The sequence below is a fragment of the Barbus barbus genome, assembly GCF_936440315.1.
Source record: "Barbus barbus genome assembly, chromosome: 17".
Lineage (NCBI taxonomy): Eukaryota > Metazoa > Chordata > Actinopteri > Cypriniformes > Cyprinidae > Barbus > Barbus barbus.
In genome coordinates, this window is record NC_136745.1 from 13100588 (window position 1) to 13127953 (window position 27366).

Here is a 27366-nt window from a genome sequence, read left to right on the forward strand (position 1 = left end):
GTGCTTTAAATAAGATCATCCCCTAGCGCTGGGATTGCAGATGCATGTAACGGGAATATGTAGCTGGACACCTGCCCACGACAGGCACAGTCGTTAAAAATGGATCGCTCAGAACATGGGACGCTTCAGATGGGAGCTCTCCATGTGATTCAGTGAGTGCCTTTATCAGCGGCAGCAGCAGTTCCCCTCACAGACACTCACACTTGCCTCTCTGAGCACGAGAAACAAGGACGTCCTTCTTTTGCCTGGAAACCAGAGATGTTAGGAACGAGCAGTTAAAGCCTCGCTGTATCAGTACTGATCTCAACTTTAATTTCTGAGGAGTTAATCAGCTTCTCGAGACATTTGAAATCGCCGTGCAGGTAATTATGACCTTTATATGTGTGTGTGGATGGAACGCGACTGTTTGTCTTTTGCTCTATGCGGGATGGAGCGGGAGCTGTCCGCCAGCAATGGTGCTGAAATCAGCCTCAATGAACGAGGAAGTGATTTTGTCTTCGGCACGCATCGGGAACGGGAGTAAATACTAAAGCGGGTCGTTTTAACGCATTAATAGGCGTAAGAAAATACTAGGTGCACAGCAGCGTACGAGAGTCACCCGCACACATTCATCAGCCAACGTTTCGGTGCATTCGGACTATAAGCGTGTGGGTTTCATTTCGGATGGATGAGGGAAAGTTTACACACAGATTAAGGGATCCTGTCATGCTTTGTATTGTAATATTCTTTATTCTAAGATTTACATTCTTAAACTCTAACAATCATCATAATACGGCTTTTTCTCAAATGTTCATTGATATTCTGGTTGCAATGTAATGTTGCCATTCCCCACGAGAAGAACAAACGCTCCCTGTAGATTTGCTTCAAATGTACACGATGTTTGCTTGTCCCAGAGCTTGTTATTAGCGCTATTTTTTCCTGGTGAAGGTTAAGTTACATGCAGGCACCGATAAGCCACTAAAGGGAGCCCGTCGTAATTTTACAACTCTGCACTTTGTGTGAACTGTACGCGAGGTATATTGACCTTTACTGTCCTTCATATGTCTCATCCTGTTGATAGTATTGTGTATGCCATGCAGTCATTATTATTATAGTCTTTAGTAATGTTTTATCATATAACCTAACTCTACTGCTCACATCCATGTGCTATATAAAGGTGGCGTATGACCTGTTTCATTAACCAGCTGCCGGGTAAAGCAGCCCATGAGGGTCCAGCCCTAGTCCACTTGCTCCATTGATAAAAAATAATAACTTCTTTTTTTTTTTTTTTTTTTAGAGTGAATAGCTTTTTATACAAGCTAAGTTTTTGCTATTAAGTAATTGTCTGTTTCACATTGTAGATCTGGCGACAAAGGACTACTTGAAAAGCTTAACCTGAATGTAATATTTGGTTGAAGAAGGCAGGAATAAAAAGCCATCATCATGAATTTTGTTATGAAGCAAGCGTTGGGAGGTAAGTTTCAGATTGTCCCGTTTCTTCAAACATGACACACACAGAATAGACTCAGAAAACTATACACTCATGCAGTAAGCTTACACAGCAATACCATTATGCTCAATCTGCTTACATATAACCTTTCTCTTGGCTTGTAAGTCATGCACTGCTCTTTATTTGCATGGCAACTAGAAAATGAACCAAGTGTTGCTTTTTTTTGTTGCTTTGGAGTAGTGTTTTCTTATATGCCTTAGTCTTGCATAGCTTATCTTTTAAGTCAAACAATGAGGTTTAAATTAATATTATGATGGATTAGAAAGCACTTGATCTTTTGGGTTGGTAGATAGAGGTCGTGAGTCTTTGCACATTTCAAAATCTGCCGCAGTTCCCTGTTGTTTTCATGAAAAAAGGGTTTGTTTTCTAGTTGGAAGACAATTCAGACGTTTTTCTCTATTTACTATAACTTTTTAAATTATCCTTTTGTTCATAATAATTTTTTCCATTTTAATTATTTTTGCAAGGCATATTTCATATCCAGACACACCAGATTTATTGACAATGTGCTCTGCTGAGCTTAACTGAAATAATAATAATTCCATAAATATTGGCATTAAATGTCCAAACAGAACTGTATCTCAATGTGGTTCATTAATCTCCTTTGCATTTGTAATGAGGATTTTATCCATCTCACTCTGTGCGGACTTCCGCTCGTCAGAGCACTTAGCCCCATCAAGACTGAGATTGACAGTCAGTCCCGAGGGATGTCACGAGAGCAAGACTGCGGCAGTTGATTAGCAGGGATGTGCTATATAAAGGTGGCGTATGACCTGTTTCATTAACCAGCTGCCGGGTAAAGCAGCCCATGAGGGTCCTGCCCTAGTCCACTTGCTCCATTGATAAAAAATAAGAGTGAAATCCACTGAGCTGTACGGAAAGGGATTTCACCCTTGAGAAGAGAGAGTGGTCCCCAGCTTCATGTTTACTCCCAACTTTCCTCTCTCGTCCTATCATGTCCTTTTCTAAGAGTAGCAGCGCGTGTCTAAGATAAATTGATCCTGGCTTCAAATGTTTTTGGGTTATTATGTTTTAAAGATTTCAAGTTGCCTATAATTAGATTTGCATTTCCTCTAGGAATTACCAGTGCTTGCAAGGTAGTAAGAGAATAAGTTTTAGGTAAGCTTAGTTTCAGGCTTTGGTTCTGCACAAATGATGATGACTCTCATGGTGCATCTTGTTTTCAGTTGGCTGCACACAAGAAGCAGCTATAAATGGTTAAAGTGTTCATATTATGCAAGTTCGTGAATTTATTTTTGGGGTCTGCTAGAATGCATTTACATGATTTAAAGTTCAAAAACACATGTTTTTCTCATACTGCCCTCTGCCTGCTTGAAACACTCTGTTTAAAAACCTGTGCCTTTAAAACCCATCTTTCTAAAAAGTCCAGACCGTTCTGATTGGCCAGACACTTAGAGGGTATGTTGTAAATGTAACGCCCCTTACCATATTTGGGTTTCAGCTCCGGAGGCTTCATGAGCAGCTGTAAATGCTTTATTTCATAATTGATGAATTTTGCAATATTGAATAAACAGTGAACCTACTTGAGTTGAATAATGACATGATTGTATATAGCTGAATTGAGCTTGTTTCATTAATGAATTTTATACAGTTATTGAACTGAATTGAATCAACACTGAACTGAGCTGAGCTGATAATGACACTGTAGTCTTTTTAGAGCAGCACTTGAATTTCTCATATTTCATGAAGTCTGCTTCATTGATTCTGTTATTTTCCTGTTTATTACTGTAAAAGCTGCTTTGAAACAATCTGTGATATAAATAAAGGTGACTTGACTTGGCTTAGATAGTATTATATCTTTGGTAACTGTGGTGTCAATATTAGAAGTATATATAAAAAAAATTTTGCCCACCCTACGAAAAAACATATAACAACAACAAAAAACAAACAAAAAAACAAGTGTTTCCTCAGCATAGCGAAATCACTTACTCAACTGCTTTTTAAGGGCGGGGCTAAAGCAGCCAGTAGGCAGGCATTATGCAAATGTATAACATTGTGATTAAGCTACGTCCCCAAAAAATGGCAGGACTACAAACGATGAGTGTTTTATGTTGAAGAGATGTGAAGAGACTCCCTTTGCTGTGAACTTCTGTGGTTTTTAACTCTGCAGATGCACAAACAGCTATATTACACACATAAGGAAAGGTACAATCAAATTGATGCAAAAAAGAAAACCAATCCTGTGATACCAAATAAATGGAAGATGTTGAATGTATTTGCTCTAAAGCTTTTATTGCAGCATTCAGATGCATCCATAAATGCATTACTATATTGGCCCATTCCATTTCCATTTTTTTTTTTTTTTGTATGCTTGTCTCTACCGTTGATTGATCCTGTAAATCATGGAACAGGCAATCTCCATTTGCCAGCAGCTGTTTTGACAGGCCCCCACTCGCGGTTCTGACCGACATTAGATAATAAAGCTCAGGATGAAGTGAAATAATGGGCCTGTCTGGCTCAGTAAGAGATTTAGAGGCAGCAGGTCAGCATGTGGCAAGAGAGTTCGGCACTAAAGCTCAAGGATGTAAGACTAATCACGGTCATGTGAGAGAAATCTCCTGGGCATCCCTGCAGCATCAGCCAGAATGCAACCAAAATGGGAGGCCACCCCTAGGCACACATGCATATTTGTTTATGCATATTTGGGATATTGCATAAATAAAATGGATGGAAATGCCAAGATTTGAATGAAATGTACATAAAAACAAATGCTCTCCAATGGAGGCAGATAAGTTTTTAATCTGTTATTGATTCTGTTAGTTTCCTTTTCATTACTGTTAAGCTGCTTTGAAACAATCTGTATTGTATAAAGTGTTATATAAATAAACGTGACTTGACTTGACATGCACATACATTTTTGCAGTATTTCCTTCTACATATAACCCTGATTTTCTTGACTACTTCCTCCTTTTACCCCCCTCTTCGCATCTCTCTGGCTAAAGCAGCTCAGTTGAGTGGAAAGAGCGTTTTGCACAGAGTTGGTCGGCGTTGTTAATAAGCTCGACATGCCTGAATGCGCTTTAATTTTTAAAGTTTGTTTCCAGGTTTAAGTCGCAGATTTTCAGTGTGCTCTGAGGCCTCACTGTATATCTAATTTTCATTGTTAATTGGGATGCTCACATTTGTGGTAAATTAACACCTGTTGTCATTAATATGCAGGCTGAATCCAATTTTAACAACTGCGCTGAGGTGTTCGGATCTGAATCACATCACCTTCTCACTAGCGTCAATGCTCTCGCACTTCCTGCGGGGTTCTGGCAGGCCACTCTGACATTAGCGTGGGTCATGGAAATGCTTAATCTAATCAAATGGCCCTAATCAAAAGCACAACACAACTTTAAGTCAATTGAAATGAACTAAATTGAGTTCTATTGAAGTGATGGCTGTGCAAAACTGTGCTGTAATACCACATCACGGCTGTCACAGGGGTTAATTTGATTCACCTTAATGATGGAAAAAATTAATCATGTGAAAACAAGCTATTACTTATGTCACGTTTTCCCATTTTAAGCTTCTGTCCTGTGTTGGCAGGGCATATCAAAAAGCTTAACCCTTATTTTTATTCTTAACTCAAGTCAAGTCACCTTTATTTATATAGCGCTTTTAACAATGTAAATTGTGTCAAAGCAACTGCACAATATCAAAAAAGAAAATAGTGTGTCAATAATGTAAAATGAAAAGATTAAAAAAAAAGATTTTCAGTTAAAGGCATTTCATTATTGAATTCAGTGATGTCATCATCCAGCTTAGTTCAGTTTAAATAGTGTCTATGCAATCAGGTCGATGATATTGCTGGAAAGGAAGTGTCCCCAACTAAGCAAGCCAGAGGCGACAGCGGCAAGGAACCAAAACTCCATCGGTGACAGAATGGAAAAAAAACCTTGGGAGAAACCAGGCTCAGTCGGTGGGCCAGTTCTCCTCTGGCCAAACGAACCAGCAGTTCAATTCCAACTGCAGCAATGTCAGATTGTAAGGGCTCAACTGGTTCCAATGGTCTTTCCCAATGGCTGTCTAAGTGGCGGGGTCCTCACTGGGGATCTGCCTCTGGTGCTCATCTTGGTGTCCTGGTCTCCACTGATGTTCAGGGTCAGGCTGTAGAGGTTGTCTCTGGGTGCTGATCCACCATCTGATCTGGATACGGACTGGATCTGGTGACTGCAGTGACCATCTGGGCTGGATACGGACCAGATCGGGTGGCTACGGTGACTGGAGATATGTCCCCGGGGCTCATCCAGGTGTCCGGCCTCCGCCGACTTTCAGGACCACATACATCATCTCCCGGCGCCGATCCACCATCTGATCCGGACACAGACTGAGAAACAGAATAGAAACAGACAAATATTAGCGTAGATTCCATCCTTCTTATGATGTAACGAGTACATCATGTGTTATGGGGAGTGTTCCCGGTTCCGGTTGATCTAATTAATGCAGCCTAACAATCCTTTAACGGATTTGAATAATAGAAGTGTATTAGTGTGTTATGTTTAAAACAGATTAAAGAAATGTGTCTTTAATCTAGATTTAAACTGACAGAGTGTGTCTACCTCCCGAACAGTATTAGGTAGATTGTTCCAGAGGTTGGGTGTTAAATAGGAAAAGGATCTGCCGCCGTTGATTTTGATATTCTAGGTATTATCAAATGGCCAGAGTTTTGAGAACGCAGCAGACGTGGAGGACTATAATGTGATAAGAGCTTGCTCAAGTACTGAGGAGTTAAGCCATTCAGGGTTTTATAAGTAATTAACAAGATTTTAAAATCTATACGATGTTTGATGGGAAGCAATGCAGTGTTGACAGACCCGGGCTAATATGGTCGTACTTCCTGGTTCTAGTAAGGACTCTAGCTGCTGCATTTTGGACCAACTGTAATTTGTTGATGAAGCGTGCAGAACAACCACCCAATAAAGCATTACAATAGTCTAACCTTGAGGTCATAAACGTATGAATTAGTATTTCTGCATTTGATATTGAGAACATAGGTTACAATTTAGATATGTTTTTGAGATGTAAAAACGCAGTTTTACAGATGCTAGAAACATGGCTTTCAAATGAAAAATTGCTATCAAACAGCACACCTAGGTTCCTAACTAATGAAGAAGAATTGACAGAGCAGCCGTCAAGTGTTAGATAGTGTTCTAGGTTATTACATGTGGGGTTTTTAAGTGAGTGAAGTGACATACAGCCAAGTATGGTGACCCATACTCGGAATTCGTGCTCTGCATTTAACCCATCCAAAGTGTACACGCACACACGCCCGGAGCAGTGGGCAGCCATTTATGCTGTGGCGCCCGAGGAGCAGTTGGGGGTTCGGTGTCTTGCTCAAGGGCACCTCAGTCGTGGTATAGAGGGTCGAGAGAGTGCTGTACATTCACTCCCCCCACCTACAATCGAGACTCGAACTCGTAACCTTTGGATTACGAGTCCGACTCTCTAACCATTAGGCCACGACTTCCCCCGGTGTGATAATTAACACCTCTGTTTTTTCAGAATTTAGCAGTAAGAAGTTACTCGTCATCCAGTTTTTTATATTGACTATGCATTCCGTTAGTTTCTCAATTTGGTGTTTCACTGGGCCGCGAAGAAATATAGAGCTGAGTATCATCAGCATAACAGTGAAAGCTAACACCATGTCTCCTGATAATATCTCCCAAGGGTAACATGTAAAGCGTGAAAAGTAACGGCCCTAGTACTGAGCCTTGAGGTACTCCGTACTGCACTTGTGATCGATATGATACCTCTTCATTCACTGCTACGAACTGATGGCGCTCAGATAAGTACGATTTGAACCATGCTAATGCACTTCCACTTATGCCAACAAAGTGTTCTAGTCTATTTAAAAGAATGTTGTGGTCGATAGTGTCGAACGCAGCTCTAAGATCCAGTAGAACTAATAAAGAGATACAACCACGATCAGATGATAGAAGCAGGTCATTTGTAACTCTAATGAGAGCAGTCTCAGTACTATGATACGGTCTAAATCCTGACTGGAATTCCTCACAAATACAATTTTTCTCTAAGAAGGAATATAATTGCGAGGATATTACCTTTTCTTTCACAGAAAAGGGAGATTTGAGATCAGTTTGTAATTAACTAAATCTTTGGGGTCAAGTTGTGTTTTTTTACTGAGAGGCTTAATAACAGCCAATTTGAAGGTTTTGGGGACATATCCTAATGACAGTGATGAATTAATAATATCCAAAAGAGGATCTATGACTTCTGGAAGCAGCTCTTTTAGTAGTTTAGATGGAATAGGGTCTAACATACATGTTGTTGGTTTAGATGATTTAACAAATTTATACAATTCTTCCTCTCCTATAGTAGAGAATGAGTGAAATTGTTCCTCAGGGGATCTATAGTGCACTATCTGATGCGATATTGTAGATGATGGCTGCATGGTTACAATTTTATCTCTGATAGAATCTATCTTGGAAGTAAAGTAGTTCATAAAGTCATTACTGCTGTGCTTTGGGAAATGCCAACACCTGTTGATGCTTTATTTTTTGTTAATTTAGTGACTGTATTGAATAAATAACGGGGGTTATGTTTGTTTTCTTCTAGAAGAGACAAAAAGTAATCAGATCTAGCTGTTTTTAATGCTTTTCTGTAGGATAGGGTATTTTCCCGCCAGACTATACGAAATACCTCTAGTTTTGTCTTCCTCCATCTGCGCTCCATTTTCCGGGCTGCTCTCTTTAAGGTGTGAGTGTGCTCATTATTCCACGGAGTCAGAATGTTTTCTTTGATCTTCCTTAAGCGTAAAGGAGCAACTGTATCTAAAGTGCTAGAAAAGAGAGAGTCCATAGTTTCTGCTACATCATTAAGTTTTTCTGCACTGTTGGATATGCTGAGGAATTGATATAAATGAGGAAGATTACTTACAAAGCAGTCTTTTGTGGTAGAGGTGATGGTCCTACCATAATTGTAACAAGGAGTAGAATTTACAGTTTTAGCTATATGGAGTTTACACAAGAGTAGATAATGATCTGAGATATCATCGCTTTGCTGCAGAATTTCAACACCACTAACATCAATTCCATGTGACAGTATTAAATCTAGAGTATGATTTCGACAATGAGTACGTCCGGAAACGTGTTGTCTAACCCCAATAGAGTTGAGAATGTCTATGGATGCTGATCCTAATGCATCTTTTTCATTATCGACATGGATATTAAAATCGCCAACAATTAAGACTTTATCTGCAGCCAGTACTAACTCAGATAGAAAATCAGCAAATTCTTTAATAAAGTCTGTGTGGTGCCCTGGTGGCCTGTATACAGTAGCCAGTACAAACATCACAGGGGATTTATCACTAACACGTGTTTCTCTAGATAATGTTATGCGCAGCACCATAACTTCAAACGAGTTATACTTAAAGCCTGCCCTCTGAGAAATACTGAGAATATTGCTATAAATTGTAGCAACACCTCCCCCTTTACCTTTTGGACGTGGCTCATTTTTATAGCAGTAATCTTGGGGGGTGGACTCATTTAAAGTAATGTATTCATCTGGTTTTAGCCATGTTTCTGTCAAACAGAGCAAATCTAGATTATTATCATTGATCAAATCATTTACAAAAAGTGCTTTTTTAGAAAGGGACCTGATATTCAGTAAGCCAAGCTTTATCAATTGTTTCTCTGTATTGTAAACATTTTTTATTTGTTGAACATCAATTAAATTGTTACTCTTAATTTGGTTTGGACGTTTTCTGTATTTTCTAGTTCGGGGAACAGACACAGTCTCTATAGTGTGATATCTGGGTGAAGGAGTCTCTATGTGCTGAGAATTAACTGACTTCTGTGACGTAAGGCGGCTAGCAGACAGTCGGTTTAGCCAGTCTGTCTGCTTCCTGACCTGGGCCCCAGTTAGTCAAGTACGAACTCTAAGACTATGTGCCATATTTCTAGAGAGAAGAGCGGCACCACCCCAGGAGGGATGAACACCGTCTCTTTTCAAAAGGTCAGGTCTGCCCCAAAAACTCGTCCAATTGTCTATAAAGTCTATGCTATTCTGCAGGCACCACTTAGACATCCAGCCATTGAGTGACGACAGTCTGCTATGAATCTCATCGCCAAGGTAAGCAGGGAGTGGACCAGAGCATATTACAGTGTCTGACATCGTACTTGCAAGTTCACACACCTCTTTAACATTATTTTTAGTGATCTCCGACTGGCGAAGTTGAACATCATTAGCGCCGACGTGGATAACAATCTTACTGAATTTACGTTTAGCATTAGCCAGCACTTTTAAATTTGCCAAGATGTCAGGCGCTCTGGCTCCCAGTAAACATTGGTCTATGGTGGCTGGTGTCTCTATTTTCACGTTCCGTACAATAGAATCACCAATAACCTGAGCACTTTAATCAGGTTTCTCAGTGGGTGCATCACTGAGTGGGGAGAACCTGCTTGTTTTGACCCTCGACTAGGCCGCCTTACAGTCACCCAGCTGTCCTGCTGCACGGGCTCAGGACTCCCTGAGCTAGTCGCATCCAAAGCAGTATTTTTTTAAAAAGCGAACAATCAAATTAATTAGATTAGTTTGATAGATAATACCAGAAATATGGTGGGAATTAAGTTATATATTATCACTTTAAACAACAGAGAGTGAAAGTAAGGTAAAGATTCAATAAAAAAAAGCGGAGCCACAAACGCAAACCTCTCAGCAGAACAACAGACAGGGACAGACTGAAGCAATCGATGTCTGAACAATTTGGATCTGGCAATCAGACCTGAAATTCCCAATAAGCTTGGTTGAAAGAAACTCATTTTAGTTTTATTAGGCACTTTTTTTTGTGGGGGGGGGGGGGGATTTTTGTAATTTAAAATGTGTAAATCTGCAAATAATAATAATAATAATAAATAAATATATAAATATATGTGTAGTGTTTAGGAGTACATCAGCATGGGGTTTTCCATCCTTTTTAATGCCAAAAGCCACAAAATATGATGATCCCCTTCCTAAAATCAAAAAAGCAAATCTATGTTTTCATATGTTTTCTAAAGACCCATTTATTCTATGTGAGAAAAACAGTAAGAGGAATATTTTTTTAAAAGTGTTTTGTGAAAGTAACTTTTATAGTGTTAATATACTAAAGTCAACATATTACTTTTTATAGTTTATATATGTATACAATAGTTTTAAATTAGTGAGGATCTTCAGGCTACATTGTTACGGCAGTAGGTGGCGACAAGTGACTGTCAGTATGAGTGAGACTTTGACTGATTCATTCAACCATTCAAAACACTAAATCATCCTGGAATGAAACAAACCACTGAGTCTTTAAATCATTCAGTCAGCCGTTGAAAAAAAAATTTGTTGAAAAAAACAAAAACAAAAAAAAACTGAATCATCCAGGGGATGAAAACAAGTGACTGTCTTTACCAGTGAATCATGGAATCGTTCAGTTAACTGAATCATTCAAAAACACAGAATCATTCAGGAAGGAAACAAGTGAGTGTTAATTCAGATGTCATTGAATCATCCATTCATTCAATTAATTCATTCAGAAACGCTGATTCATTTAGTAACAATACAAGTGAAAGGCTGTATCCGAGATCGCCCGCCATTTTAAGTGGTGTTCGAAACCATAGTGGATGCGAGTGCACTCATTCAATCCAATGCACCGCAAAAATGAGTGTACAATCGATGTACACTCAATGGCTAGAGAATCCCCAGAATGCACTGTGAGAGTCGCGTGCCGAATGGATTCCCGCGTCTTGACAGAAGATGGCGCCCGCAGCTGAATCATCCATCCATTCATTTTAAAAGCGCTCGTCCACGGCGTAATACAGTGTAATACAACACAGGTACAAAATTAATTGTAAATTGACTATTAGGGTTTATACATAATTTCCGTGACAGAGTTCAAGATAAATCCTTCAATCTTACTACTGGAGCTGCCCGTATCAAATGATTATTAAACAGCAAGCAAACTATGCAAAAGCAGCAGGCCTTCCGGTGCACTCAGTGTCCAAATTCACTCACTCGTTTTTATTCACTCCTTCAAGTGAACTGTATGAGTGGACTAATGTAGAGAATAGTGAATGAGGGTATTGGGGGCGATTTCGGATACAGCCTAAAGGCCAATTCACACCACTCAGACAAACGCCAACAAACTCCAACAAACTACTCTGTTGGAGTTTGTTGGATCAGTGTGTTACCCCTGTTGGCGTTGGTTGGAGTTTGTTTTCACCCGACAGAACATGCTCATAGATATAGTGTTGCTCGGTGTCTGTTGGTGAAGTGTGAAAATGAGAATTATTTTTCATAAGATTCTAAATTCAACGGACAACTTGAGCCAACTTGTTTGTTGGCGTTTGTCTGTGCGGTGCAGCACTAGAACTGACGCCTATTGATTTATGTGTTGACCTATAAAAGACTGATTACTTTCATTCAGCCTGTATGATTTTTAACCATGTAATGAGAAGAACGGTAAATGCAATGTGCTGAAATCAATACGCCAGCTGAGATAGAACCAGGTGCTGATCCCTCCGCAGCAGGGTAGGAGGTTAAATGCTAGATCCGGCATTTTGACTGGAATCAGACGAACATTAAATTGATTATAGGGCTTTTAGGAGCTCTTAGAGCCAAACTCGTGGACTAATCTGACAGTCATCAAGTTTTAAATGTAATTTGAGCCTCTAAGGTGAGTGAAGGGAGGGAAATCAGGCTGAGAAGGGGTAATAAAATCTAGAATGACCAATGAACTCTATTTACGAAGTATCCTCAAAGAGACGTTTTGCTATATTTAGTTAACTTCTGAGAACGGTTTTGCTCTCAAAGTTGCATGGGTTATCAAACAGGGGTAAGCAGAAAATTGGAGATGAAAAATGTTAACATTAACTGACTTTTACATTACAACTTAATATTTACATAACATTTATACTATTTTATTCTGTTTAAAAAAAGTGTACACACACACACGCACACACACACATTATATTACATATATATAACACAAGGGTATTATCTTATTTGGGGGTCATAGGCATCAAATATTTTGAAAACCACTGGTCTATACAGCTTAGTAAACCTACACACACTTTTCTTTCTTATTGCCACCTTCATGCCTGTTTTAATGGCTCTACAAGGCAGGATGCAATATGTTTTCCTGTCCCTCCTGTAGATAGTGTTTGAAGCAGTATTGCTGTGAATCGTGCCTGACCTTAAACCTCTGAGCGGAACACAATGCTCTCTCGGTTTCTTTCTCTCTCTCACTATCTCAATCCATCTCTCTTTCGGGTCAGCAGATGACCACATGGTAGGACACATGGGCAGGTTCTCTGGCTGTAGGTTTCTGGCTCTGAGCTGCAGGGACTACAAGTGTGCAATGGCCCTTTCAGTTCCACACAGAGAAAACACCTGCCATCATGACACACACACACACACATACATACATACCCACAATGCACCAATGCATGTATCAAATTGACATTGTGATCCATTCATGTGCAAATGATGCCTTGTGGATACCTTGTCAACACATCAATTCACAATCAATGTCCTTTAATTGCCAAGTCACATACAGTGACACATTTGCACACACACAAGTATAAGCGCACATACATATACAGACACTGCACAGATGGGCTCTGTCCCCAGAATGACCGTGGGTTAGATATCTGGTCAAGCTGCAGCCATTCATGTGTGTTATAAATGTATGAGTCATGACTTTGGACCGGCCGATGGTCCTACACGGTGCCATGGAGCTCCATAAGGTCTTTGCCAGTTTGACACGGCAAGCGCACTTTATGGGAGAAAAAAAATGGAAGTGAAATGATCTTCATTAGCAAGTAATTCAAAAACACAGAATCAAAACAAATGAATCATTGAATCATTCATTGAATCGATTCTTTGAGAATAACAAATAGGTGACAGTCCTTATGAGTGAGTCACTGAATCATTTCAAACGATTTAACATTTTTTAAGCTTATTTAACTTTTAAAATGAAAATTTTCCTCATTTTTAGCTATAAGAATGCAAAACTTACAGCTTAGTTTAACTTATCTCTCTAAATGCTTTCTGCAGAATTTCCAATCAAATTAGCACAGAAAATGCAGAAAAAGTCATTATTTTCTATTCTTTAGCCTGAATTGGTTTATTTATTGGTTTGATTAAACGCATTCAAAATAAAAGTTTTTGTTTCCATAATATATGTGTGTGTACTGTGTATATTTATTATTTATATATGCATACACTCACATACAGCATACATTTAGGAAATATTTACATGCATATACATTTACAGTATATATTTATATTCTTATGTTTTAAATTATATATAAATATATTTAATATATTAACATAACATATTTTTTCTTAAATACATGCATGTGTTTGTATTTATATATACATAATAAATATACACAGCACACACACGTATATTATTAATATGTTATACGTTAATGCGATTAATCGTTTGACAGCACTACTTATTTTAAAATAAGCAAAAATTCACCTATATTAAAGATACATACTACAAACAAAACCAATCTTAATATATTATAAAGTGTTGTTTCTCAAGCTAATTTAACTTTTTTTTATTTAAGGATTTTAGCTGGAAAATTAGACAAAAATACTCACTAAAAATAGGAAACTTTGCGGTGTGGTTGCCAGCACTCAAAACACAACATTCGTGGGACTAGTTATGCTGATCTTTTAAGCAAGGTATGTTTTTAACATTTGAGTTTGAGATTTTACTTATAAGATATTGCATAAATCATTTTGCCCCCAAAATCTAAAAAAGAATTTTACTTTGCTGGTAAGTATTAGCATTAATATTTCAAATACATTCCGCACTGACAAAAGTAAGATATGAAAAAAAAGAAAAAGAAAAAAAAAAAGAAACAAAATATGGGTATTTAGTTATAATGAAAAAAATGTAGGTGCAACATTTTAAATTATTAACATTTATATACAATGACTCATCTTCCAACCCCTGCTGGTGAATGTTGTAACTACACCATTAATTGGGCAAAAAGTATTGCAACATGTAAATTACATAAAAGTATAATCTTAATTCAAAGAAGTATTTCAATATATTTTAATAGATGTTTTACTAGTAACTGTTAACAGTAACTGTAAAAATTAAAGATTATATATTTTTTTCTTAATTTTATAATGAAAGCTCAAAAGAATAAAGAATGCAGATTTATTTTCACAGGCTTCTTTGATCATATTTATCAAGGGTACCAACAATTTTGACACAACTATTTGGTAATAACATTCATCTCAAAATATAAAAAGATTATACATGCAGTGCTCATCAGTGTGATCAATGAGCTCTCACTTTGTACCGTGCAGTTATTGATTCAGGCAGGTGTCAGTAGATCAAGAAAGGTCTTGTTAATCAGTAATCACTATCACCATCATAAACTACTAACATCCTTCACTTCATCCTCACCATCGGCATGGCACCTTTACAGCATCGTTATCAAACATTTCCCAGTCTCAGCTTATAAACTGAAATTTGACTAAATGAATACTTTATAAGAACTTGTGCAAAAAAATAGGTAATGCTCTCTTCCCGATTCACACGCAGTCATTATTGCCTCACCTGAAATAAAAAAAAGTGAAAATAAGGAAAAAAGTGATTTAGTACCTACTGATGTGGCTCGACGTTTTCCAAATGGCCCCATTAAAACCTGTTTGACATTTCATTTGTTTGATTCATAACAGGCAACTCTCAAAGCTCTCTCTTCAACTGTTACTTTCCTCCTGCAGTGGGCCTAATATTAATCCAGTGTCATGAAACCATTGTGAGGTTAATCTTAGCCATAAAACAGTATCCCAGAGCTCCTCAGTGAAGATCATTATATGTCTGCCGAATGACAAAAACTTTAAAACGTCCTTGTTTTAAGCCTTTTTTTTTTTTTTGGCCACAAGACGTCTGACCTAAATTAGAAATATTTAAGTGTAGAAATAGATCCAGACACAATAAACTCAGGATGTCTCTTGAGAATTGAACACACTCTAAATAAAATCTCAAACTAATGAGTGAAAGTCAACACCCATAATGTTCTCATGCAAATTACATAAAGGAACCTCGGCAAGCAAAAAATAGGTTGCCGACGTCAGCTGTTAGATAACCTTGACGTGCCACGCTCTGGCGGTTGGGTCTCCGAGCTGCTATCCGGTATCCCTGCGAGAGAACTCCATCGCTCGCTGGCACAGGGCAGAGGTCTTTTGGCCGATACGTAGCTTGACCTTGACCACTGTCCAAAATGGCAGTCGTGGCCCAGCACGAAACTCTGGCAACCTTTCTGTCCCTAGCGTTAATCCTACAGCAGGCCTGGAAAGGTTGTGAGCCATTCCCTTTCCGTGACTGCGGTCGCAGACGTTACTTTCTGTCGACTTTTTCTCCAGCGCTCATCAGTTATGACCCACAGGCTGGTGTGGAGGTCTATTAAGCAGTCTGGTGCTTTTGTGATGAACTACTAGACCATTAGTCAGTGTGTGTGTGAGTGTGTTTGATATAGAGTGTACGTGTGATCGGCGGTGGACGTTTGGTCTGTACCGACAATAACACCAGGTTATGCGATCACACTCTTTAATGGAATGTCTATTTTGGCCTCATTACTATAGCGATGGAGTCAGTCCTTTTATTAACAATACAGACTACAAGAGTGAACGCTCACTAATGTGAATTTTTTGGTTGAGTCTTCTGTATTTGAACTCTGAAAATCTCTCTCTTTCTCTACCTGGTCTAGTTCCTTTTGGTTCTTTTTGGATTCTCTTTGTTCAAGCTGATACAACAGCAATACAGTGCAAAAATGTTAATAAATACAGTGGTATATTTGCTTATAGTATTAATATCAGTCAGGTCAGATTGAAGGAGTCATATTCCCCTTCTTGTGAAAGTTGTAATAAAGTTTCTATGCCTTAAGTGGCTAAAAGAAGAAGATCTGAACAGAACAAAGGCGAGTACCTACAGTATGTTTTGATCATTGCTATTTTTGGCTTCATGTTTAGTGGCAGATGGAGTCCAAACAACTTCAAAAAAATATTGTCCCTGAAATACCAAAGCAACAGTAATCCCAAAGACTATGTTTACATTGCCAAAAAAAAAAAAAACCTGCATAAAATATTAAGACCTTTCAGGAAATATATATATTAAATTAATATATATATATATATATATATATATATATATAATTATTATTATTATTTAGTCATTTAGCAGACGCTTTTATCCAAAGCGACTTACAAATGAGGACAACAGAAGCAATCAATTGTAGTATTAAAACAACTAAAAACAGATCCAAAACTAAAAGCTAAAACTTTATAAATACTACCTATACACATTTTAAAAATAAAGAAATTAAATAAAAATGACAAAATGCATACAACAAAATTTCAAAACTTAACATTTAAATGAAAAACAAAAATAAATAGAGCTAAAAACAATTCAAAATATTAAAGAACAAAAGGTATAAGAGTATAATAATGATTCTAACATAACACCAAGCCAAACATAAAAACAACAACTATATATATGTATAAGTACAACCACACACACATACATACAGACATACATATATATACATACACAATTAAAAATTCAATATATATATATATATTAGTTTGTTGAAGTATTAAAATAACTCAAAATTAAATAAAACTAAAACTTAATAAAATTCAGACATTATTTAACTCAATTTAAAATAGATAACAAATACAAATCACGACAGTATAATTTATCAGTAATCCTAAGAAATAACACTACCAAACACACATACTAAAAACAGCAACTTAATTATACATAGTAAGAAATGGTTATAAAAACTGAAGCAGAAGTGAAACAAGTAGTAGAAAAGAGGAGAAATAAAAAGTGATTCTTATATCCTTTGCCGGTGTCTCTGCCCGGTGAGGTCGCACGGTAGAGTCGACGGTCTTTACACTCTTCGGTCATGACATAAGGAGGCCTTCACACGACAACTGCCGCGACCGCTGCTGCGGTAAACTAAGCTTTTTTATACCCATCTAACAAAATACTAATTGAATTTAGCTGGACACACTTTCCTTATTTTTCCACAACAAATGGCCAAGCAAGCGCAGACACTGACAAGATACGCGAGACAGAACGAGACCAAGCGCGATATATATATATATATATATATATAAACAGGTCTTCATCATACACTTTATTTTTTTAAATGCCCTCCCACTATGGACCCTTACAGGTGACTTTTATGATTTCTGTGCCACAAACCAAACTTAAATGGTAAGGTAATGATTGCTTTCAAACAGGTTTCCCAAATACTTCTACATTTTCTTGGCTGAGCCAGAAGCTGAGATGTCAGAAACACATGATTTGACAGCGCCACGGGTTGAAGTGTTTACACACTTCAGGAAGTCAACCTACAAATCGTTTACTTATAGTTGTCACTGCACATTAATCTAAGAAAAAGTCACTTTTAAGTCAGAATAATTACACACTTCACCTTTACGGTCAACTAGAGTATATAAAATGTCACCAGCACATATAGAAACAAGTGTGTGATACTGTCAGGGGTTTCAGACAGAACTGGATCCCAGCATTACCCCAGCTTCCACTGATGCAGACAGCAGGATACGTCATTCACCATCTGGCATGGGGAAATTCCTTCCCCCTCTTGTGAAAGTTGCAATACATTTTCAGTGCCTTAAGTGGCTAAAAGGAGAAGGGCTGAACAGAACAAAGGCGAGTGTCTACAGTACGTTTTGATCACTGCAAGCTATTTTTGGCTTCACGCTAGCTGGAAGATGTTCAAAAGACTTAAAAAATAAATCTTGTCCATGAAATACTAAAGCAGTGAAAATCAAAAGATGATTCATTGTTTACATTGCCAAAATAAATAAATAAAATCCATAATAATTTGCCTCCGCAAAACTGCAGAAAATATAAAGACTTTTCCGAGTATACAGTATATATACAGTACCTTAAATTATTGTATTTTTCTTACCTCGTTGACATTTCCTTAATATCAAACTTAATATTATAATATTATACACCTATAAAGAAGTCTCAACAGCTTATGTAAATTGATTCTGAAGTTAATTTATCTTAAGAATGTTTAAATATTTAATAATTGGAAAAGTCAAATGCTGATTGACATTAACATTTTTTTTTTTTTTTTACATTCATGGCCCAAAGCCTTGAATCCCAAAGCACACAGAGAAATAAAAATGTTCTATTCAGCATCTCTCACCACTTCCTCACCTGGTGTTACACACCCACTAAAATCTATTCCAGGAGAGAGAAAGAGAGCGGCCTTGCTTTTAACAAACGGTGTATATGAAATTGTGCCGCATACACAGTCACTGTGGTCCCCGTGACACTGGTGGAGAGTTATGGCCTACAGTGACGCCACTGCAAAACCATTCATCACCCTGAGCTTTGCACTGTATGCAGCCTTAGGAATATAAAAAGGGAGTCCATGGCTTCCAAACAGGGTTGTGTTCACAATAATACGACGGCTGAAAAAGGTTGCATGCTTCTCAAAGCATGTGCTTTTAAAATATTTTAAAACATTCAATAAGCCAAATGAAGCTACATATCAAACTTTTCCATTTGGTGATAGGTCCAAAAATCATTAAAGCCAGAATTATGTGATCTTTAAATTTACTTTAACAGAAAAAAGCATCTTTTGTGAAGGAGGTTTTTTCTCCATATGAGTTGAAGGTCTTGGAACGAATCTCGTGTTTCGGAATGCCTTCAGAGTGGTACCCACGGGAGTCACGTGACGTGCTCATGAACCTAGTCACACTTGAGTAGAGCTCCGTACGTTTGGCCTCTTTTTGCTGATTTTATTTGTTTTGTTTGAAGTTTTATTCATTGGTGATGCTTTACCTGATGGCATGCAGTCGTAAACATCAGGAGTTGTCTCCGTCGGCTTCTCCGATTAAGAAGAAATACAAGTCATCGAACTCAAGCGATATGATGGACAAGATAGCGAACACTGTTACACACTTTGAGGACATTCCAAGAACCCGAATTGACGCACTGCGGAACGAATTCGCTTCTCACATGTCAGTTGTTCAGTCGCCATGCTCTAAACTGGATCTTCTTACAGGGGAGATGAGAGAACAAAAGAAACTTCCGCGCTCGAGCAACAGGTTGTGGACTTACAGGATCGCAATAGGCGCAGCAATCTTCCGAAAAGGATGACCCTTTGGGCTTTTTGAAAAGATCACTACAGACGTGGCTCCTGACTCTGGCAGGCAAAGAGATTGAAGTGGAGCGAGCGCATCGCGTGTACACAAGGCTCTCCTCAGATCGCGCTAAACCACGGGTTTTCATCTTTAAACTGCTGCGGTACACGGACAGGGAGCTCATTCTGCGGCCCGCCAGACTTCGTGCCCTGGTAAAAACCTCCGACGGAGCAACGCTGTCTTTCCAGATTTTTCTCCTGTCACCGCAAAAAGGAGAAGTGCATTTGTGCCAATTAGGAAGGAGATGAGAGACGCTGACATCCAGAATTTTCTCCTTTATCCTGCAACGCTGTAGGTCATTCTCAATCAAGGTGAACCTAAAATGCTATATTCTCCAGAAGAAGCAAGAGTTTTTCTCAGATCCCTTTCATTCACCAACTCTTAGTGAACTTCAGCTGGACATTTGCTGTCTAATCGGAGAAGAGATGCTCTAAATGGTTAGGTGACTGGGTCTTTCACTGTTCACTTTAATGTTTACTTCTTAATTAATAGTTCATTGTGCATACAGTATCGCTTACTGATTATGATATTTTATTTGTTTTAGTTGTATCTCTCTTTATCTCTCTTTTCTTTCTATCATTTTTTTTTAATAGAAATACTACCTAGTCAATATGTGACTATGGGGCCAATTGTTGGTGCTACACTAATGTGCAGGGTTGTGTTGATGCCACGAACTAAGGGGTGCTGGCAGATCAAGGTTTGTTCTTGGTTTGATCTGCCATAGTTCATGGGAATGTGTTTATGCTTTTTTGAATGGTGACGGGGAGGGTGGGGGGTGGTTTAATGGTAGACTCAACTGGTTTTATTCTCAAACTTGTATTTTGTTTTATTATGCAGTAATTCTGTTTGATACCTATGACTGACCTTAATATTCTGAGTTGTAATATTAATGGCCTAAATGGCCCTCACAAACATACTGTTACGAGATTTAGTGGATGTAGTAAAAATAAACAAAGGATCATGAGAACGAAGTAGCATCTTTCCTTTAATTAATGTTAAATAACATTAAATAACATTAAACTCAGGCAAAGACAAAGGGAGAACTGAGGACTTATAAACGAACAAGAACAAAACAAAAGAAGATGATTAATACAAAACAGGTGAATGGAATAAACGATGATTAACTAAACGATGACAGGAAAAACCAAATATGGTCAAAACAGAACTGAAAGGAAACCGACACGTGACACATACAGCTTTTCTGGATTTTTTGCGAAGAAGAAAGATTGATATAGTGTTAGTTCAAGAATCCCACAGGATATACACAGGTGTAATACTATGTTTTAGTGGTATCTCACTCATCTTCGGATACTAAAACCAAGGGTGTTCTAATATTGGTGCGGAGGACTTTAAATATTACAATTTAAATAAAGGTTTTGATACAGATGGTAGAATAACACATATAAAAACAATAGAGGAGAATAGGAATATTGTATTTCTCTCAGTTTATGCCCCTTGTACTCCTGACCCTACATTTTTCTCTGTTTTGTCAACCTATCTCTTGAAGTTTTCAGATTTTGAAATTGTATTGGGTGCAGATATGAATTCTGTAATGTTGCATATCCTAGAGAGATCTAGACCAAAGGAATCACACTCTCAAGCTTTGTGTTCTGACAAATTTTCCGCAATGTGTAACCTCATCCTCCTTGTTGGACAGTTGGCGTTTATTAAACCCTTCTGCTAAGTCTTTCACTTTCTTTTCTGCTACTCATAAATCCTATTATCGAATTGACTATATTTTAATTTCTACTTCTTTATCTTCAGCTGTTCGTGATGCAGATATCTGTTCCTTATCTTTGTCGGATCATGATGGAAATTTGTGCAGATTATCTTTGATCCCTCGGCCATCTCATGCCACTAGATGGCGATTTAACCCTAAATTGTTTCAGGATGAAAACTTTTGCAGTCAATTCAGAAATAAATTTGCTGAGATTATTGAAATTAATCAAGGTTCAGTGGATGATCCTCGAACACTTTGGAATGCAGTTAAAGGGTTTATAAGGCATAATTCAATTTCATATGCCTCTTTCCTTCAGAAAAAACGACACAAAAAGATAGTTGAACTGGAATCACAGCTCCAGAATCTGACTAGAGATAATCAGCGTTGTTTCTCAGACAATACACTCATTAAAATCATGGCGGTTAGGTCCGAACTCAATTCATTACAGAGATCCAGGGCAGAATTCCTGATTCAAAGATCCAGGCAGAATTATTATTTTCAAGGGAGTGGACCAAGCCACCTTTTAGCCCTAAGATTATGCAACAGTGAAAAGTTTGCTAATATTTCAGAAGTGAAATCCCAATCTGGGCTCATTATGATAGACCCAAAAGACATTAATATTGCCTTCCACTCTTTTTACTCTAACCTCTATACTTCTTCTGCTGATGGTGACCCTGACTCTTTTGCATCGTTTCTGTCCAAACTTGATTTACCTAGGCTGTCAGATTCAGATTCGGAATACCTGGCTGAACCGATTACTCTTCAGGAGCTGGAGTAAGCAATTCGATCTATGAACAAGGGGAAATCCCCAGGCATAGATGGCATTCCAATCGAATTGTATACTACTTTTTGGTCGGATTTACGTAGGCCCCCTCATGTTAGATATGATAAATGTTTCAGTTACTCAAGGCTCATTTCACCCATCTATTAATATAGCTGTTATTTCTCTTTTGTTAAAAAAAGATAAAGATCCGACTTCCTGTTCTGGATACCAGCCACTTTCTTTGATGGGGACTGATGTTAAATTATATGCTAAAGTACTATCTTGTCGTCTAGAGAAATTTATGAATAGGCTAGTTCATCATGACCAAACAGGATTCATTAAATCTCGCTCAGCTTTGGATAACTTACGCAGGTTATATTATATTATTAATTCAAATAATAGTTTGTCCTCCCCTTGTGCAGTATTATCTCTAGATGCGATGAAAGCTTTCGATCAGCTAGAATGGAACTATTTATGAACGGTTCTACAGCATCTGGGTCTGGGATCGAGTTTCATAAATATGATAAATGTTTTGTATGCCAATCCAGGATTATTTGTTATTAGCAGTTATTTGCCCTATCCTTGGAACCCTTAGCTCAAGCGGTCCGACAATCTGAAACTATTTCTCCCATAAATATACGGAGTACTCGTCATCATATTTCTTTGTTTGCTGATGATATCTTATTGTTTTTGGAGAAGCTGTCATATTCTATTCCTCATGTGTTGAATTTATTTGACTATTTTGGATCTCTCTCTGGGTTTAAGATTGATTGGAGTAAGTCATGTTTACTTAATAGGCATTCACCTATTTTCCACAATAATAACCTTTTGTCAGGCAGTACTCCATTTCATTGTCTGCAATGGTTTCATAATAAAGTAAACACTCTGGGAGATATCTATGATGATAGTGGTTTAAAATCCTTCCAGAATCTTAAAACTCAATATAATCTGCCAGGCACCTCCTTTTTTATGTATTTGCGGATTAGATCGGCCCTATGGGCATATGGGGTGCCTTGGAACTCTCAACTGCCTGTTCACCCTTTGCGCAAACTAATCCTTCCTTCTGAGGAATCTCCCTGTTTTATTTTCCAATCAGGTATGGGGTATGTTTAAATTGTCTTCTAAAACCCTAATCACCAAATGATTCATTGGAATTTGCTGCATAGGGTTTACTTGACTCCAATGATACGTTTTTATATGAATCTGTCGTCTTCTCCCAAGGAGTTTTAGGCACATTTTTGCATTTTTTTGGTGAGTGCCCCTCTCTCTCACCTTTTTGGACTCAGCTCTCACTGGACTTATCATATTTGTTGGGTACTGAGATATGTTTGACCTCACGCCATTTTTTCATGAATGACTTTTGGGACTTCACCTTGTCCGTCCAACAAAGATCTTTACTGTTAGCTGCTCTCACAGCAGCAAAAAAATAGCTTGTCAGCCATTGGAATCCTCCTCACACAATGGACAGACAAACCTGGACGGTGTATTTGTTGGACATTGTCTCAATGGAACTCTCTACTTCTCGTATACATGGATCTAACGTGAAAACTGTAAATTCATGGCATTCAGTTTTTAATGTTTGTCTTTTCTAAAATCTTTGTAAAAATTACTTTAATTGTTATTTGTTTATCTATTACTATTAATTAATATGTGCTTATTATTATTATTTATGTTATTTTATTTATTTATTTATTTTTAAGTCTAGCAAGGGGTGGGATTGGTTGGGGTGTGTTTTAAATTTGTACAACTGATTTTTGTATTATACTACTGTTCCACAAAATAAAACTCAAACAATTGTTAACAAAAAAGAGTGGTACCCACGTGGTGAAGGTAGGCGTCAGAGAAAAAGGGAGTAGTGGGCGTTTGGAGAGGCCTCTGCTGACCCACCAACACTTTACAGAGTCCCTGCAGAGCTCTGCTAGAAAGTACCACCTCCATCTAAACAAATACTTCCAGCCAGTACTGAAAGCCAGGGAGAGCAAAAGCTGCCAAACACACTTCTTCACTTACAGTTGACTTTTGCTCAATGCCTGTCTTCTGAAAGTTACAATGATTTATAGCCTTATTTGTATTTTTATAGCATGGTGTTCACCAAGATATCACCAAGATAATAAAGTTAAACCCCAGATTTTATAAAAAATATAGAAAATACATATGTGTTACGGTTGGTGGTTGTAGAGACGGGAGCGCACGATAAAGAATAACAAAAAGAGACTTTATTAAGCATCAACACACTTATACCAATATTAACTTAAGATCAGACAAACACAAAGGCAAAACTGAGGACTTATAAAGGGGCTGGAACAAACGAGGAAACAAGGTAATTAACAGAACACAGGTGATGACGATAATTAATTAACATAACTAGGTCAGAAACTAAAGCAGGAAGAACCAAATAAGGACAAAAAGGAAACTAAACAAACAGTTCTGTTACAGATATCGCCCCCTTCCCGGAAGGTGCGTCCCGCACCGCAACAGTAACATCGGGGAGGGGGGGCGGGCGTCCTGGAGGCTGGAGCAGAACCAGGCCAGGACAGTGAAGCCTCCAGGACGGATCAGGAGCCTTGGGAGACCATGTCAGGACTGGAGATTCGGGAGGCCATGGCGGAACTGGAGACTTGGGAATCCCTGGTGGATCCGGAGCCTTAGGAGGCCATGGCAGGACTGGAGATTCGGGAGACCATGGCGGATCTGGAGACTCGGGAGTCCATGGCGGATCAGGGGCCTTAGGAGGCCATGGCAGGACTGGAGATTCGGGAGACCATGGCGGATCTGGAGATTCGGGAGTCCATGGCGGATCAGGGGCCTTGGAAGGCCATGATGGATCTGGGTCCTCGGACGACCAAGGCGGATCTGGATCCTCGGGCGGCCTGGGCGGATCGGGGTCCTCGGGCGGCCTCGGCGGATCTGGGTCCTCGGGCGGCCTCGTCGGATCTGGGTCCTCGGGCGGCCTCGTCGGATCTGGGTCCTCGGGCGGTCTCGGCGGATCTGGGTCCTCGGGCGGCCTCGGCGGATCTGGGTCCTCGGGCGGCCTCGGCGGATCTGGGTCCTCGGGCGGCCTCGGCGGATCTGGGTCCTCGGGCGGCCTCGGCAGGTCGGGGTCCTCGGGAGGCCATGGCGGATCGGGGTCCTTTGTGGCCTTGGCCTTTGGCCTGGCCACACAAACTGTGGTTATATGCCCCCCCCCCAAAACTTCTTTGGGAAAGTTCCCCTCTGGGGGCCACATTGGAGGAGCGGGTTCTTGGGGGCGCTCTGGAGGAGCGGGCGCTGGAGGGCGCTCTGGAGGAGCGGACTCTTGGGGGCGCTCTGGAGGAGCGGACTCTTGGGGGCGCTCGGGAGGAGCGGGCGCTTGGGGGCGCTCTGGAGGAGCGGGCGCTTGGGGGCGCTCTGGAGGAGCGGGCGCTTGGGGGCGCTCTGGAGGAGCGGACGCTTGAGGGCGCTCTGGAGGAGCGGGCGCTTGAGGGCGCTCTGGAGGAGCGGGCGCTTGAGGGCGCTCTTGCAGCGCGAACACTTGAGGGCGCACGGGAGGCGCGAAGCTGGGTAGAACCAGCGGAGACGAAGGAGAGCTGGACGGGACCAGCGGAGACGCAGGAGGGCGCTCTTGCAGCGCGGACACTTGGGGGCGCACGGGAGGCGCGAAGCTGGATAGAACCAGCGGAGACGAAGGAGAGCTGGACGGGACCAGCGGAGACGCAGGAGGGTGCTCTTGCAGCGCGGACACTAGAGGGCGCTCTTGCAGCGCGGACTTTAGAGGGCGCTCTTGCAGCGCGGACATTAGAGGGCGCACGGGAGGCGCGGGGCTGGACGGGACCAGCGGGAACTCAGGTGGGCTGGACGGGACCAGCGGGAACTCAGGTGGGCTGGACGGGACCAGCGGGAACTCAGGTGGGCTGGACGGGACCAGCGGGAACTCAGGTGGGCTGGACGGGACCAGCGGGAACTCAGGCGGGCTGGACGGGACCAGCGGGAACTCAGGTGGGCTGGACGGGACCATCATCGCCGTAAACGGCGTAACGTTCATCGTCTGTTGCGGCGGTATCCTCCTCGCCGCCGGCGGAACATTCATCGCCGTGGGTAGGGCTCCGACTCGGGGTCGGAGGCTCTCCAGACACCGGATGATGGCTTCTCTCCAATCGAGGTCGGAGGTGTCTGGGAGCTCTCGCTGTTGGTGGTAGGTGAGCCCGAGCCGGAGCAGCATCTTGAGGGTTCCTCCTTCAAGAGAGCTGGCGAGGGCGAGAGGCGCAAATGCCATCACAAAGCTGACGGGGTCCTGGATGGCGTGAGCCAGCTCAAAAAATTGCGCGAGCTCGCCCATCTTCTGTGTCGGTCTGATCTTCTGTTACGGTTGGTGGTTGTAGAGACGGGAGCGCACGATAAAGAATAACAAAAAGAGACTTTATTAAGCATCAACACACTTATACCAATATTAACTTAAGATCAGACAAACACAAAGGCAAAACTGAGGACTTATAAAGGGGCTGGAACAAACGAGGAAACAAGGTAATTAACAGAACACAGGTGATGACGATAATTAATTAACATAACTAGGTCAGAAACTAAAGCAGGAAGAACCAAATAAGGACAAAAGGGAAACTAAACAAACAGTTCTGTTACAATATGTGTGTGTGTGTGCGTGTGTGTGTGTGCAATTAAAATACTTCAGTATAATTAAAAATTGAGTACTTTACACAGTATTTTTATTTTTTTATTTTTTTTGTAGAGCACCTCGTTATTAATACGTAAGTATCTGTAATATTATGTTTTGCACTTTTCTGCTTCAAGACCAAAAACCTCATATATTATACTCATTCTGGCATTCAGTCTTGTTGTATGTAATGTTAATTTGCAAATAAACTATGGGAAAATAAAAGCAGAGCGCTACTATAGCTTTGAAAGTGTGATCTAATGGGTTACATCTGAAACTGTAACTGTAAAATTCAAATTCCCAAGGGTTAAGCTGTGAAGCATCAGAATTGTGCCCTTGCACAAGGAGACTGTGCCTGTAATAAGTGTATTGTATGTTGCTCTGAATAAAAGCTTCAGCAAAATGACAAATTAGTAACTAAGATAGGAAACACACTCAAGAATCCCCAGTTGTGGCTACAGCTGGTGCTTTGATGAGGCTGCAGGTTTGCTCAAATTCATGGGCTTGCCAGTTCTGTGTTTTACTACTAGGAATAATAA

General features: G+C 39.8%; 1 protein-coding gene across 1 annotated transcript in view; it reads left to right on the forward strand.

Moving 5' to 3' along the window:
- Positions 1 to 1422: 1422 nt before the first annotated feature.
- The window catches only part of LOC306883008 (complexin-1-like), a gene marked incomplete at both ends in the record, with an annotated part of 59128 nt that continues 33184 nt past the window's right edge, over positions 1423 to 27366 (forward strand). Inside the window, one exon of the mRNA XM_079438056.1 lies at positions 1423 to 1453. Coding sequence (XP_079294182.1) covers positions 1423 to 1453 — 31 coding nt within the window. The remainder of the gene's footprint in view (positions 1454 to 27366) is intronic.